Source organism: Stereum hirsutum (genome assembly GCF_000264905.1).
Source record: "Stereum hirsutum FP-91666 SS1 unplaced genomic scaffold STEHIscaffold_10, whole genome shotgun sequence".
In the NCBI taxonomy this organism is placed as follows: domain Eukaryota; kingdom Fungi; phylum Basidiomycota; class Agaricomycetes; order Russulales; family Stereaceae; genus Stereum; species Stereum hirsutum.
Window position 1 is genome coordinate 1680867 of NW_006763140.1, and position 13088 is coordinate 1693954.

At 51.6% G+C, this 13088-nt stretch overlaps 4 protein-coding genes across 4 annotated transcripts; all 4 read left to right on the plus strand.

Moving 5' to 3' along the window:
- Positions 1-3630: 3630 nt before the first annotated feature.
- On the plus strand, positions 3631-5019 carry STEHIDRAFT_27661 (uncharacterized protein; the record flags this gene model as incomplete). The annotated part of the gene is made up of 2 exons (XM_007305656.1): positions 3631-4582; positions 4664-5019. Coding segments are annotated over 2 exons (1308 nt in total), but the record flags the coding sequence as incomplete, so codon positions are not given.
- Positions 5020-5229: 210 nt separating this feature from the next.
- Positions 5230-5478, plus strand: STEHIDRAFT_32222 (uncharacterized protein; the record flags this gene model as incomplete). The annotated part of the gene is made up of 1 exon (XM_007305658.1): positions 5230-5478. A coding segment is annotated over one exon (249 nt), but the record flags the coding sequence as incomplete, so codon positions are not given.
- Positions 5479-7257: 1779 nt separating this feature from the next.
- On the plus strand, positions 7258-7533 carry STEHIDRAFT_21556 (uncharacterized protein; the record flags this gene model as incomplete). The annotated part of the gene is made up of 1 exon (XM_007305655.1): positions 7258-7533. A coding segment is annotated over one exon (276 nt), but the record flags the coding sequence as incomplete, so codon positions are not given.
- A 1219-nt stretch (positions 7534-8752) lies between these two features.
- On the plus strand, positions 8753-12571 carry STEHIDRAFT_158858 (uncharacterized protein; the record flags this gene model as incomplete). Its single annotated transcript, XM_007306187.1, has 1 exon — positions 8753-12571. The coding sequence occupies one exon, from the start codon at positions 8753-8755 to the stop codon at positions 12569-12571; it is 3819 nt and encodes a 1272-aa protein (XP_007306249.1).
- Between the last annotated feature and the right edge of the window lie 517 nt (positions 12572-13088).

The window sequence follows — 13088 nt, forward strand, 5'->3', positions numbered from 1 at the left end:
TTCTTGGTTTCTTGTCGAGGGCCACACGATCGGAGTAAGTGAACGCTCGTGTGGCGCCTCGGGCCACACTACACCCTCAGGCCGCTGTCCCGGGTCTACTCAGATATATAGTTGTAGAAGTTAGGTTCGAACTCCGTTTCCTATGTATATATTCACGAGGCCACCGCATGGTGGCGGATCATCATCAATACTATCTTCTTGCTTTTTCTTGCTTTTTCTCTCGAATATTTGCTTCGTGAGTTCGCGCTCGAGACTACTCGCGCGACCTCTCTCGGCAACTCGCGCTTGGCGCTCACGTTCGGGTCGGATATCGAATACATCCGGACCCACATCTTTCCACGTGTTCGGACGCGAAAGCGTCTTACACGTTGCTTTGGGCTTTCGTCTCACTCTCGTACGCTCACCCCCTCAGAGGCACCCTCGAGGGGTGGGCGTTCATTCGTTCGAGCTCTGCTCGTTGCGTATCTTTCTCAGAATCCTCTCGCGATCCGCTACCGGTTTGAGACTCCTCGAACGGGTGTCTCAAAGGTGGACATATCCGGAAGTCGCGATCGATAACGAGGATCAGGCTGATCTCGCTGTATACGACGACTTGGACGAGTATTCAATTTAGTCATTTCTTTTCGTATGTCTTTCTCAAGACTACCTCAGTCTTCGAATTCCGGAGCTCGAGGACGGGCTCGTAGTAGGAGCGGCACCCGCCCTACTGCTCCCAGCACAAACCCTCCACCCGCATCGTTGTCTCGGCCGGCCACGACGGCTCCAGCAAGTCAACGTACTCTTCCTCGACTTACTCCCTCGGAGGTACGATTAGCTCAGTCTATATGCACCGCGTTTTATAGTCGAGAACCGACAGGGACGTCGCAGTTCGACGTAGTAAAGGCGTTCCTGGATACGTTAGTGGACCCAGCGATGGTCGACGTTCGGAACGAGGGCGTAGAAGGAGTGGAGGTGGAATATGGATTAGAGGTCGATTTGCTACAGAATGCGTCGGACGCGGTTGAAGTCGTTCAAGACGTATTGAATCGTTTACGGGATATCAGACATAGTGAGACTAGAATAATAGACCGGCAAGGTCGACTTATTGCCTTCCTAACCAACTCCAGGAGTCATCTCATGGTGTATCGAGCATGGAACATTCTCCGTAGTCGTCTAGACGGAGCGCTAAGATATATCGACAACGTTTTCAATAATCGCCCTGACCGTCATGGAATATTTTCTCCCGCTACTACCGCCAACGATTTGTATACGGAAGACGCTACCGCTCCTAGTGAGGAGTATCTAGCGAGGTATACCTTATCGGCAAATTTCAACACAAACCTTCTACCGACCGAATCTCGTCAGTTAATCTCGAAAGTCCGCAGAGCTCATGCTATTCGTCGTCAGCCGATTTTGGGGAGTGATTTACCTATCGAAACGGTATATCCGGTGGGAAGCGTAGAATGGATAGGTTTCTTTAGGAGTCAGGAACAGGAAGAAGGAGAGTTAGCTCAATCGACTATAGCCTCACTACCTCCTTCTCATCTTCCGACCCGTGCACCTGCGTTTTTATCGTACTCTACGGACTATAAACCTACCGTCAAGACGGAACCGTCGTCTGCGAATCCATACGGGAGTCGTGAGGCGGCGTACCCTCCCTTAGCAACGGATCAAGCTTCGTCTAGCGTGGCGCCCGGAGGAGCACTGGGATTGTTTCCACGTTCGGTCACGACGGGACAACCTGCTGGTCCGTCAACTTCATACAAGTTTTCACAAGATTCAGGTGGTATTGGGATTAGGTCGAGTTCTCGCGCTTCGAGGAGAGGTTCAGGAGATACGGAGGGAATAGTAGTATCCACTCCGAGAGATCCAAGGCCCCCTTCTTCGATGCGAAACTCCTTGCGACAACCACCTTGGACTCCAAGAGGATCGGTATCGAACCCGGTTACGCAAGCCACCAATGTACAAGGAGTTGCGACGTTGATGGGAGTGGCTCCTGGAAGTGCGGCACCCGCCCTCCGGGAAGCTTCTGCTTCGTTTCAACCCACGATTGCTCAACCTCAACCATCACCGGCTGTTGGCTCTAGGTCTGACATTCTCTCCACATCCGCCCAACATGCCGTGCAATCGGAAGCGGCTCCCGCTCTGGTTGATCGAGCACATACGACTGGAGAACCTACTTCAAGTGCGAACGTGATGTTTGGCTTAGCGAGTCGGAGGAATGAGTCTGTAATAGTGCAACAGACGTATGCGCAAACACAGACCCTGGCTAGAGAAGCTCCTCCTCATGAGGATTTAGCTTCGTTCACTCGTCCGGCGGGAAGTTTTGTTCCTGCTCACCCCCTCGGACTGCCAGAGGGACTCAGTGAAGCTCATTCGTCGCGTACTCAAATCAATTCTGACTCACGAAGTGGCAGGAACGTATTACCTCCGAACTTTTCGGCAGAAGGGAGCGGGAGTGGATATCACGCGACGCTTCCTCGAGGTTCCGGAGGGAATGGATCATCCCCGCCGAGTTCGCCCCGAGGGGGAGGATTTCCGCAGGGACCACCAGGACCACCAGGACCACCAGGAGGAGGCGGAGGATTTCCGCCAGGACCTCCCGGAGGTGGAGGGGGCTTTCCAGGAGGTTTCCCTCCAGGCCCACCGGGTGGTGGAGGACCACCAGGAGGAGGCGGAGGATTTCCACCGGGCGGTGGAGGATTTCCCCCTTTCGGTTTCCCTCCCCCGGGGCCACCGGGAGGCGGAGGACCACCAACCAACAACTCTGATCTTTTTGGCCGACCGCGTGGACCTTACATCGATGAGAAGATCCATCCCGACAAGTTACCTACTTGGGATGGCGACGGGGTAACGGCAATCGTGTACTTCGCCAAAGTACAGTCGTACTCACGGATGGGTCCTGAAGTAGCTCGTCAACTCGGTCGATGGCTATGGAAAGGGTTGGAGGACGACTCGGCTGTTTCGAATTGGTGGATGAGCTCTTCGCAGACTCGTCAGGACGAAATGCAAATCAATTGGATGTCGTGGGTCTTTGGGATCAGGAATTATTTCCTCGGCGTAGATTGGATACAGGAACGTACGTGGGACTTCCAGAACATGAGGTTCCGTCAGCAAGGTTATCGCGACGAAATGCCAGTTGGGTACATCAGTCGTCGTGTGCTGTGGTCCCGAGTCGTCTGGGGCGACGAGATTCAAGAAGGAAGTCAACTCGAAGTAACGAACGTTTTGCGAGGATGCATCAGTCAATGGATGTATATCCTTGCCCCCGCCGTTACAACCGATGATTTGCTACGACGCGTCCAAGATAATTCACAAGTCTTGCTTTCTTATTGGTTGAATCGCCCGAAGATGGGAGGATCCGTTGGAGTGACCAAAGGGGAAGTGGAAGGATTGATACGAGAGGCACTTCGTCGGAATAGGAATGCTCATTTTGTGGAAGGAGAAGACGGGGGCGCTCCGGACACGCACACTGCGGTCGACGGAGGCGCTACAACGGCCGGACATGACTCTAATCACGATCACTCGACTGTGGCACCCACGTCGACAGACACGATTGAAGGGGCTGATTGGTTCCAGAATCCCCATGCCGCTGAAACCTTCGCTATTCTTCAGAAGAGGACTGGTATGAGGAAACCGCCTGATTCTTACATGTATTCCGCTCGGGATGATGTAAAGAGTAAAGGTCAAGGACCCCCCTCGCCGTGCAAGGTTTGTAGTAGCCGTTTCCACTGGGATAGAGACTGCCCTCACTGGAAGGAATACATACAGACGGTAAAAAGGGTCAGGTCAGCGAAATTTGTAGAATCGGATCCTGTACGTACAGTCGATGAGGAAACCATGTACGATCACTGTTACAATGCGTATATGGCACAGAGCCACATTGACCCTTATGTCTACTCGGAGCGATCTCTTAAGTCATCTATGCGGGTGCAAACCGCGCTACCTACGATTCCTGAGGAACCCGAACCTAGAACCTATTCATCTAGACCGACCGTTGAGGAAGTCGAAGACGAAGAAATTCTTCTGGACAGGGAGAGATCTCACATTTCTTACGAGCAGGACGTTTTGCTGGAAGAAGTTGTTCCCACTACTTCTTCAAAGATAGTTCGCTTGGTACCTGGACGTCGTACGCAAATGCCAGGCTTAGCCTCAGAAGGTGTCTCGGTGCTAGCGACCGAAGGACGGCTAATGCAGCTCGACGGATTGGAAGTCACATTACGGTACGATTCAGGAGCAGATATCACGTTGTTGTCGGAAGACACGTATCTGAAACTACGAAATCCGCCCCCTCTTAAGAAAGGGATGAAGATTAATCTCCTTCAGCTGACTTCGGAGGAGACTTCGGTGAAAGGATTTATCAACTTACCGATCTTCGTAACTCTCGATGACGGAACCATTTTGGAAATGGAAGTTGAAGCATATGTGGTCTCTCGAATGACGGTACCTATCTTGCTGGGAGAAGACTTTCATGAGATTTTCGAGGTAGGTGTAACGAGAGACGCGGTTCACGGGACGAGAATTAGCTTTGGGAAAGGTGCTCATTCGGTGCGAGCCACTGGAGTGCCGAGGCCCAAGGATCACGCTTTAGTAGCACGCAAGCGTAATTCGGACGTGGCGTATTTCTTGAAGGCTACAGCACATCGACGAGCGAAAGCTAAACGACACAAGGCGAAAGTGCGAGGTAGTATGCTTGGAGGGATACCGGTAGTGAGAGCGAAGAAGGATGTGATTATTCAGGCAGGGAGTACTCATCGAGTTGAGGTTGAAGGACATTTCATTGACGATCGTGATTGGCTGGTGGAGAAGTATACGATAGCAGACACGGACACTCCGGTCTTTGCTATACCGTCTACTTTAATCACGAGAACTTCGCCGTTCGTTCCGGTGGCGAATCTGTCCTCACATCCTAAAACCATCAGGAGGGGCGACGTATTAGGAGAACTGAAGGACCCTCAGACTTATCTCGATGGTGCGAAGGATGAAACGGCTTACACCCAAATGGCGGCCCATGCTTGGACAATTAAAGCACTCGTCGACGAACAGTTGAGGGCTGACAAGGGACCGAAGACCAAAGAGAATTCTTCAGACAATCCGGTTAGCGGCACCCGCGACCAGGATGTGGATGGGGGACCTCAAGGTCCGAAGACTGCCGAAGTACCCGATAACGAGATCTATGAGTCCAGTCGGATGAAGGAGTTCTTAGACGTTGGCGACTTGCCGGAGCACTTGCACGATGCCGCATGGGAGATGCTGAAGAGACGAGAACGTGCTTTTGGATTCGACGGCCGGTTGGGGCAATTTCCAGGCAAAGTGCATGTTCGAACCAAGGAGGGTCAAGTTCCTATCGCCGTTCCAATGTATGGTGCATCACCAGCAAAACGGGAGGTCATAGATAAACAGGTGAAGACCTGGTTCGAACAAGGTGTTATTGAACCATCGATCAGTCCTTGGAGTGCACCAGTAGTGATCGTGTACCGCAATGGCAAGGCTCGTTTTTGCGTGGACTACCGTAAATTAAACGCCGTAACCACTCCAGATGAATTCCCGATCCCACGTCAGTCGGAAATTTTAGGCTCGTTGGCCGGGGCTCAAGTCCTGTCTTCTTTGGATGCATTGTCGGGATTCACGCAACTTGAAATGGATCCAGATCATGTAGAGAAGACGGCTTTCAGGACTCACCTCGGGTTATTTCAATTCAAACGAATGCCCTTTGGTCTGCGTAACGGGCCGTCGATCTTTCAGCGAGTCATGCAGGGTATTCTGGCACCATACTTATGGCTGTTCTGTTTGGTGTATATCGATGATATTGTAGTGTATTCAAAGTCGTTTGAGGAGCACATCGATCATTTGGACAAGGTGTTGGGCGCTATCGAACGGGCTGGCATTACACTTTCTCCGACGAAGTGTCACTTATTTTACAGCTCTATCATTCTCCTGGGTCACAAAGTTTCACGTCTGGGTTTATCTACGCACAAGAAGAAGGTGGAAACTATCTTGAACCTGCCTCGCCCTACAACGGTTGCCGAACTTCGTACGTTTCTCGGAATGGCCGTTTATTTTTCGGCGTTCATTCCCCATTACGCCTCCATGGCCACTCCCTTATTCGATCTTACGAAAAAGGGTGTTAAAATGGAATGGACAGCGGAACATGAGAAGGCTTTCGAAACGATTAAGCTCGCTCTAGCTCAAGCTCCTGTTCTAGGGCATCCGATACAAGGTCAACCATATCGTCTGTACACCGACGCATCCGGGGACGGCCTCGGATGTACACTACAGCAAGTTCAGGACATAGTGGCGAGGGACTTGAAAGGTACTCGGACCTACGACAAGTTATCCAAGGCGTTTGAAGAGGGTGTAGCCCTTCCTCGACTAGTCACCAAAGTCTCGGATAAGATTGTGGACTTCGACACGAACCGAACTTGGGGGTCTACGTTGGACGATACGGTTGTAGAAGTTGAACGGGTAATTGCATACTGGAGCCGGAGATTTAGGGGAGCAGAAGAGCGCTATCATACCACGGAACGGGAGGCGTTGGCGGCGAAAGAAGGACTAGTGAAGTTTCAACCGTTTATTGAAGGGGAGGAGGTTCTGTTGATTACAGATCATTCCGCTCTGGTGTGGGCTAAAACTTACGAGGAAAGTAATCGGCGCCTGGCTTCATGGGGTTTAGTCTTTTCTGCTTATGCACCTAAACTGGAGATCGTTCACCGGCCTGGACGGGTTCATAGTAATGTCGACCCACTCTCTCGTTTGTTCCCTCACATTCCGGATTACGTTGCGCCCGTTGACGAGGATTCTCCCTCGTTGAAAGTGACTCGAGAGGTGGGAACGTTTCCGAAGGACGAACCGGCGGAGAAGATGGCGACGGTGGTTATTTCAAACTGGACAGACTGCATCGAGGAGGACGTGGATGCGAACGCGTACTTACGAACGCGGGCACAGTACAAGAGGGAGTTCAAGGAGAGCGAGAGGCAATTGAAGGCTGAGAAGCTGGGGGGGGGTACGACCGACGCTACTAATTCTACTTCAGCCCCTCAACCTTCGGCGAGTCCAGTTCGATCTCAAGAAGAAGAAAATATTTCAGTCAGAGGCACCCTCGACCGTAATATTTCGAATCAACGGAACGAACTAGACGATACAATGCATCTGAACGCTGAGACGGTGCGTCCGGTCAAAGGTTCGTTCGATCAGGAGCGGAAAGTTAGCGATAGAAGCGGGGAAGAGGATTTGGATCCGTATACGCGTATGAAACAATGGGAAGAGCGGCACCCGCCTCCTCATATTTTAGTTCATATGGGTCCGGATACATTAGCGCGTTATGTGAAAGGATATCGCTTAGATCCTGAATACAAGTCGAGGTACAAGGAGCTACAGAAGGGAGAGAACGTAGCGACTTGGGACGCAGGGAAGCGATTTTACAAGGATGAACGAGGCCTGTTATTTTTTCGAGACGCTAATTTCCAGCCTAGGCTATGTGTACCTATCAGTGAGAGAGGCACCCTCCTCGCTGAAGCACATGAATCTCCCTTCGAGACTGCTCATGCAGGTGCGGCGAAGTTATGGCAGTTGTTAAGTGGAAGGTTCTATTGGAAGCGAATGAAGACCGATGTGCTCAGGTTTTGCGAGACTTGCGACGTATGCCAGAAGATTAAGCATCTCAACTTCAAGAAATTTGGGAAGTTGATACCTAATCCCATTCCTAGACGACCGTATGCGTCCATTTCCCTGGACCTCATATCAGGACTACCGATGACGGAAGAAGGATATAACGCCATTCTGGTCATTGTGGATAGGCTTACCAAACATGCCCAATTCATCCTTACGGACACCGGACTCGATGCTGAAGGATTTGCCATGCTATTTGTCAAATATATAGCATGTCGGTTTGGGCTGCCGGATGATATAGTTTCCGATAGGGATCCTCGATAGACCGCGGACGTTTGGAGAGAAATTGCTAGATTTCTGACGGTGCATATGTCTCTATCATCGTCGCATCATCCACAGCACGACGGTCAAACTGAGGTGGTCAACAAATTGGTTGAACAGATGCTTAGAGCTTATGCGCAGGAGCGACCAAAATCTTGGGCTAAATGGTTACCTCTTGTTGAACACGCGTACAATTCAACCCCTCATGGTTCTACGGGAGTCGCCCCTTTTCTGCTCCTGTATGGATTTACGCCGAAAGGGCCGTTGGATTATTTGTCTCCCTCGAAGGATATTTCTCCGCAGGCGAAGTTGCTATACGATCGCGATGCGAAATCCTTCGCGGAAGAATTGCATATGCACAGGGAGAGCGCAAGGAATTCCATTGCTCGAGCACAAGTACGTCAGAGCGAAGTGTACAATCGTGGACGTAAGGAGATCGATCTAGAGGAAGGAGACCTCGTCCTAGTTAATCCGCATTCCTTGGAGTGGATAGAGTCTAAAGGAGTTGGAGCGAAACTGGTACAACGAGCCATCGGACCCTTTGCAATTCGAGAGAGAATTAATAGCAAGGTATACCGGTTAGACATGAGCGACAAGTATCCCGGTTCCAATGTCATCAACATCGAACACCTTAGAAAATATCACTCCAGTGACGAAGAAGAATTTGGGACAAGAACCAAGCTTCCGGAGACTAGGTTGGATCGAGTGGCAACCGAAGAGTACGAAGTAGAAGATATTGTGGCCCATAGGAAAAGGCGACGAGGAAAGGGACTGGAATATCTAATCCGATGGAAAGGATATTCCCCACAATATGATTCTTGGGAACCTAGGTCGGGACTCAAGAATGCGCCTCGACTCTTGTCAGCTTATCACCAACGAGCTAACCTATGAGCGAAGTGGCGGAGCCGAATGCCTGGGTATTCCCAAGCGTATTCGAGTTCCGCATTTGACCGGTCGGACTTCGAAAAGCAGCGGTCGAGGCGACCGCGTTCCTCTCCGTCTTTCTGCACTCTCCGTCTCGTCTTCTTCGCTATCGTCGCTCTGGATGTCCACTATGCTTTGTTATTCTCTTTTGTTTTTCACTCTATTCGTTTCGACTTTTGCAATCTTCCCGAATCCTTATTCGAACTCGGATCAGGCTTCAGCGGCACCCGCGGGGCCTGATCGAGACGCGGTGTTACGAGCGTTGGGAGAAGCGGTTGCGGGGAATCAAGAGCAGTCGTTGTGGTTGTTTGGATATCATGACTTCATGTACGTACCCCTCGTTGAGGAGATGGGATCAGTAACGGTCGTTTCGACTACACTGGATCTCGAGGCAGTCAGGGAGTTGTTGAGAGGAACGCCCGTGTCCTACATGGATGGAAACGGGGTATACCGATTCCCAAGGAGTTGGTATGATCCTGCTCGTCCTTGGGAAGCCTTTAGGGCGTGGCCTAGGAGTGTCCAGGAGGCGGACAGGGCGTTAGGAGAAGAGTTTGCGAGAGACGGAGCCCCTCGTTGGATGGTCTCGGAGACGGAGAGATCCGATAGCGATAACGCGCCATACGTTTTCTTACCCCCCGCGGCGATCCAGAGTCTCACTACGCGCATAAATCGATATTCACACATCGTACACGCGTTAGCCTCGTATTTCCGCCTTACGCATCGGTTTCAATTCGATACTTTTACGCCTACCCTATCGTTAATCGGGATTCCGCGCCCTCTCGACGTTCAAAACTACGCTATCCAAGAAATTTGGCGAAGGATATGGGATTGGCAGGGCGTAATCCGGTGGATGTTGATGAGCTCGGAGGGAAATTGGTCTCGTTTACCTCTCTCCGAACTCCGGCTGCCTCACGATTGGTTAACGTGGTTGAGGAATGACCACGTTTTCGAAGCGGGGAATTTGGGAACAGTATTAAGGTTCCAACGGGACGCAGCTACTCCTTCGATCAGTTGGCATTTACGACGGAACGCGCCAATCGATTGGATATGGAATGAAGAAACTCGACAATTATCATTTCTTCGTCACCTCAGCCCGGATATGGTTCTCGCTCAAATTCAAACCCCCTTTGAATCACATACCATTCCCGGTAGTAGTCAGGAATTAGAGGCACCCTCAATTCCTGACGAGCAACCGCCGATTACTGCTTCACCTCCTTTACGTCCAGAATTACCTCGGAACCGTACGCGTCGATGGACAGAAGGAATCGATAAGAAAAAGGATTATTGGGGTTATTGGCTTTTCTCGAGGAAAGACGATACCAAGAAGGGTACGGGGTATCGTTATGGTAAACCCTTCGGATGGAAGAAGCGAATTCTCGCTCAAGAATTAGAATTTGCACCGAACTTCCCTAGGCGAGGCCAAGCGTCTTGGATTCTGGATGAATGGGATGGGATTTCAGAACCAAATACTCCAATCGAACAGTCTTTTTCCGACGATCCCGATTTCGACATGATTCCCCCGTTAAATCTCACTTCAGACGGTATACCAACAGGTGGCGGCCCCGCGCCCCCGTCTCCTCCTTCCAACCCAGTCCCTCTTCCGGTTGCGGAGCTTGATCCCGTAATCGACAGCAGTAGAGACTCGGACGAGGAATTGTTGGATTACGGAGAATTCACGGATGAGGAAGTCGACAGTGCGACTGTCCCTTTTGCAGGGAGTCGTTCGGAAGCTCCTGCAGTACCGAGTGAATTGGATATCGCCAGCGGGCGGGTTGACGAGGAAATCCTAGAGGAAATTGAAGCGGATCAATTACGCATGGCTCTTGAAGCTTCTCGTCAGTCCACATCGGAGGCACCCTCGATGGAGGTTGAGGAAGGAGTGGCGAGTACTTCTCGAGTGCGACTACCCTCAGGTCCGGGTAGATCTCGTTCTCCGCCTCGTGAACCCCGTGCATTTAGAGATCGCAGACGGATGGATGATGAGGAACGTACTTACCAAGGAAAAGGCAAGCAACGCGCTTCAAATCGCGGGTCGTATGCGAGTCGAGGACCGAGAGGTCCATTCCGATCTCGTGGGTACAGGCCGTATCGAGCTCCTATTCAAGAGTCGTCATTTACGAACCCTCCCGAAGGTTTTGTTCAAGGAGCGCGGACTGTACACCGACTACCTCCTTCCATCGTGCATCAGGACTCTCTTCCTCCTATTCCCCCTCCTCCTTCTCGTCCTCATCAAGAACCTTTCCGCATTTATCTTCCTCCGGAATCTGCTCATCCCAGGACCAATTTCTCGGCAACCATGCCCAGCTGGGGTACAAGCGAGACAACAATAGACGGTTGGATGAATATGGTGGAAAACCAGAGTAATTCGGGATGGGGAGGTAATAGCACATGGGGTTCAGTACCGGAAATAAACTCGTCCTCTGAAGAGAGGGTTAGCCGCGAAGAAGAAGATCGGGTCTTGGAGGAACAAACTCGCCGGTTGGATCTGCACCCGGAGGGTAACCGCATAGACGAGGCTGCTGAGTGGCACCCACCAGTAGCTAGTTTACGGGAACGCCTGGGAATCGAAAGCCAAAATGTTTCTCTTCGACAGCGCATTAAGGATGGTCATCTTCTCGGCGGACGAACTTTGGAGGACCGGCTAGAAGATTCGATACAGGAACCAGACAGAGTGCTCAGTCTTCCTGAAGCAGTACAGGAGGAATTCGCTCAGCCGCGCTCTAATTCGGAATACTGGCCCTGGACGGGTAGCCTCGCGCGTCTCGAGGAAATACGGAATGTCATTCGGGTGCGAACTACGGCAGAGATTATTCTTGAGCGAGGAGAACCACCGCGTGCTCTCATAGTTCCTCATCGCGTAACTCCTCTTCGTGAAGGGTTCCTATACTTAAGCGCATTGACCGCCATACGCGCCGCTGATTGGAGACATCGTCACGGACCGAATAGCTGGGAAGAGTTCTTGCTCCACGCCATTGGGACTGGAATTCCATTTGAATGGAGGGTGCCAACGGCGGACCTTATTCCTGTCGCGGACGCGCCTGTTCCTCCTTCATGGGTACACACAGATCCAGTCACAGAATGGTGGAATCACGAACCAGGGAATATTATGGCCAGTTATCTGTGGGCTGTTCAGGAAGTGCTCAGCCGTCCGAATGCCATAAGAGCTCTACATAGTGGAGGGCTTCTGTGGCGGATTGCGGTCGAATACGGAAGCATGACTCTAATGGAGGCTGCAGTACGAGGTCCGTCGGATATAGCTACAGTGTACCGGCGTGGCCGAACATATCCGCTACCAGTTCCTTCTACGACCGATCATCTCAGCGAGCAGGAAGTCAACGCGTTGGTAGGAATGACGGATAATGGAACCAGTGTATGGCCATCCCTTACGGTTTTCGAGGGCCCTGGTAGCATTATGTGGGACGGGGAGTGGTCGTTGGAAACCGAACGATGGTTTAGGCGTCGACTTAATGCTCTACAAGGCGAGAGAGACGTATTGCTACGGGAGAACCTTTGGTACAGGGATATCATTCGGAGCGCGCGTACACCTCGACGTGAACCAAGTGGCACGGGCTCGGCCGTTTGGGCCGCCGACATTGCTCGAGATGTACCTCATCTGGGTCGTTTATATCGAATTCCTATGGATCCAATCGTCGAGACTTCTGTAGAAGCGGACGCTCCTGTCGTGGATGAAGATCCGGAGGAAGAAGAGGCAGACGACCAGGACGACACAGCAACTTGAGGCTGGGGGGGGGTTTGTAACACTCTATATAAGTCTAGGATTATTTTTCTATCTTTTCTTCTTGGTTTCTTGTCGAGGGCCACACGATCGGAGTAAGTGAACGCTCGTGTGGCGCCTCGGGCCACACTACATCCTCAGGCCGCTGTCCCGGGTCTACTCAGATATATAGTTGTAGAAGTTAGGTTCGAACTCCGTTTCCTATGTATATATTCACGAGGCCACCGCATGGTGGCGGATCATCATCAATACTATCTTCTTGCTTTTTCTTGCTTTTTCTCTCGAATATTTGCTTCGTGAGTTCGCGCTCGAGACTACTCGCGCGACCTCTCTCGGCAACTCGCGCTTGGCGCTCACGTTCGGGTCGGATATCGAATACATCCGGACCCACATCTTTCCACGTGTTCGGACGCGAAAGCGTCTTACACGTTGCTTTGGGCTTTCGTCTCACTCTCGTACGCTCACCCCCTCAGAGGCACCCTCGAGGGGTGGGCGTTCATTCGTTCGAGCTCGTGCTCGT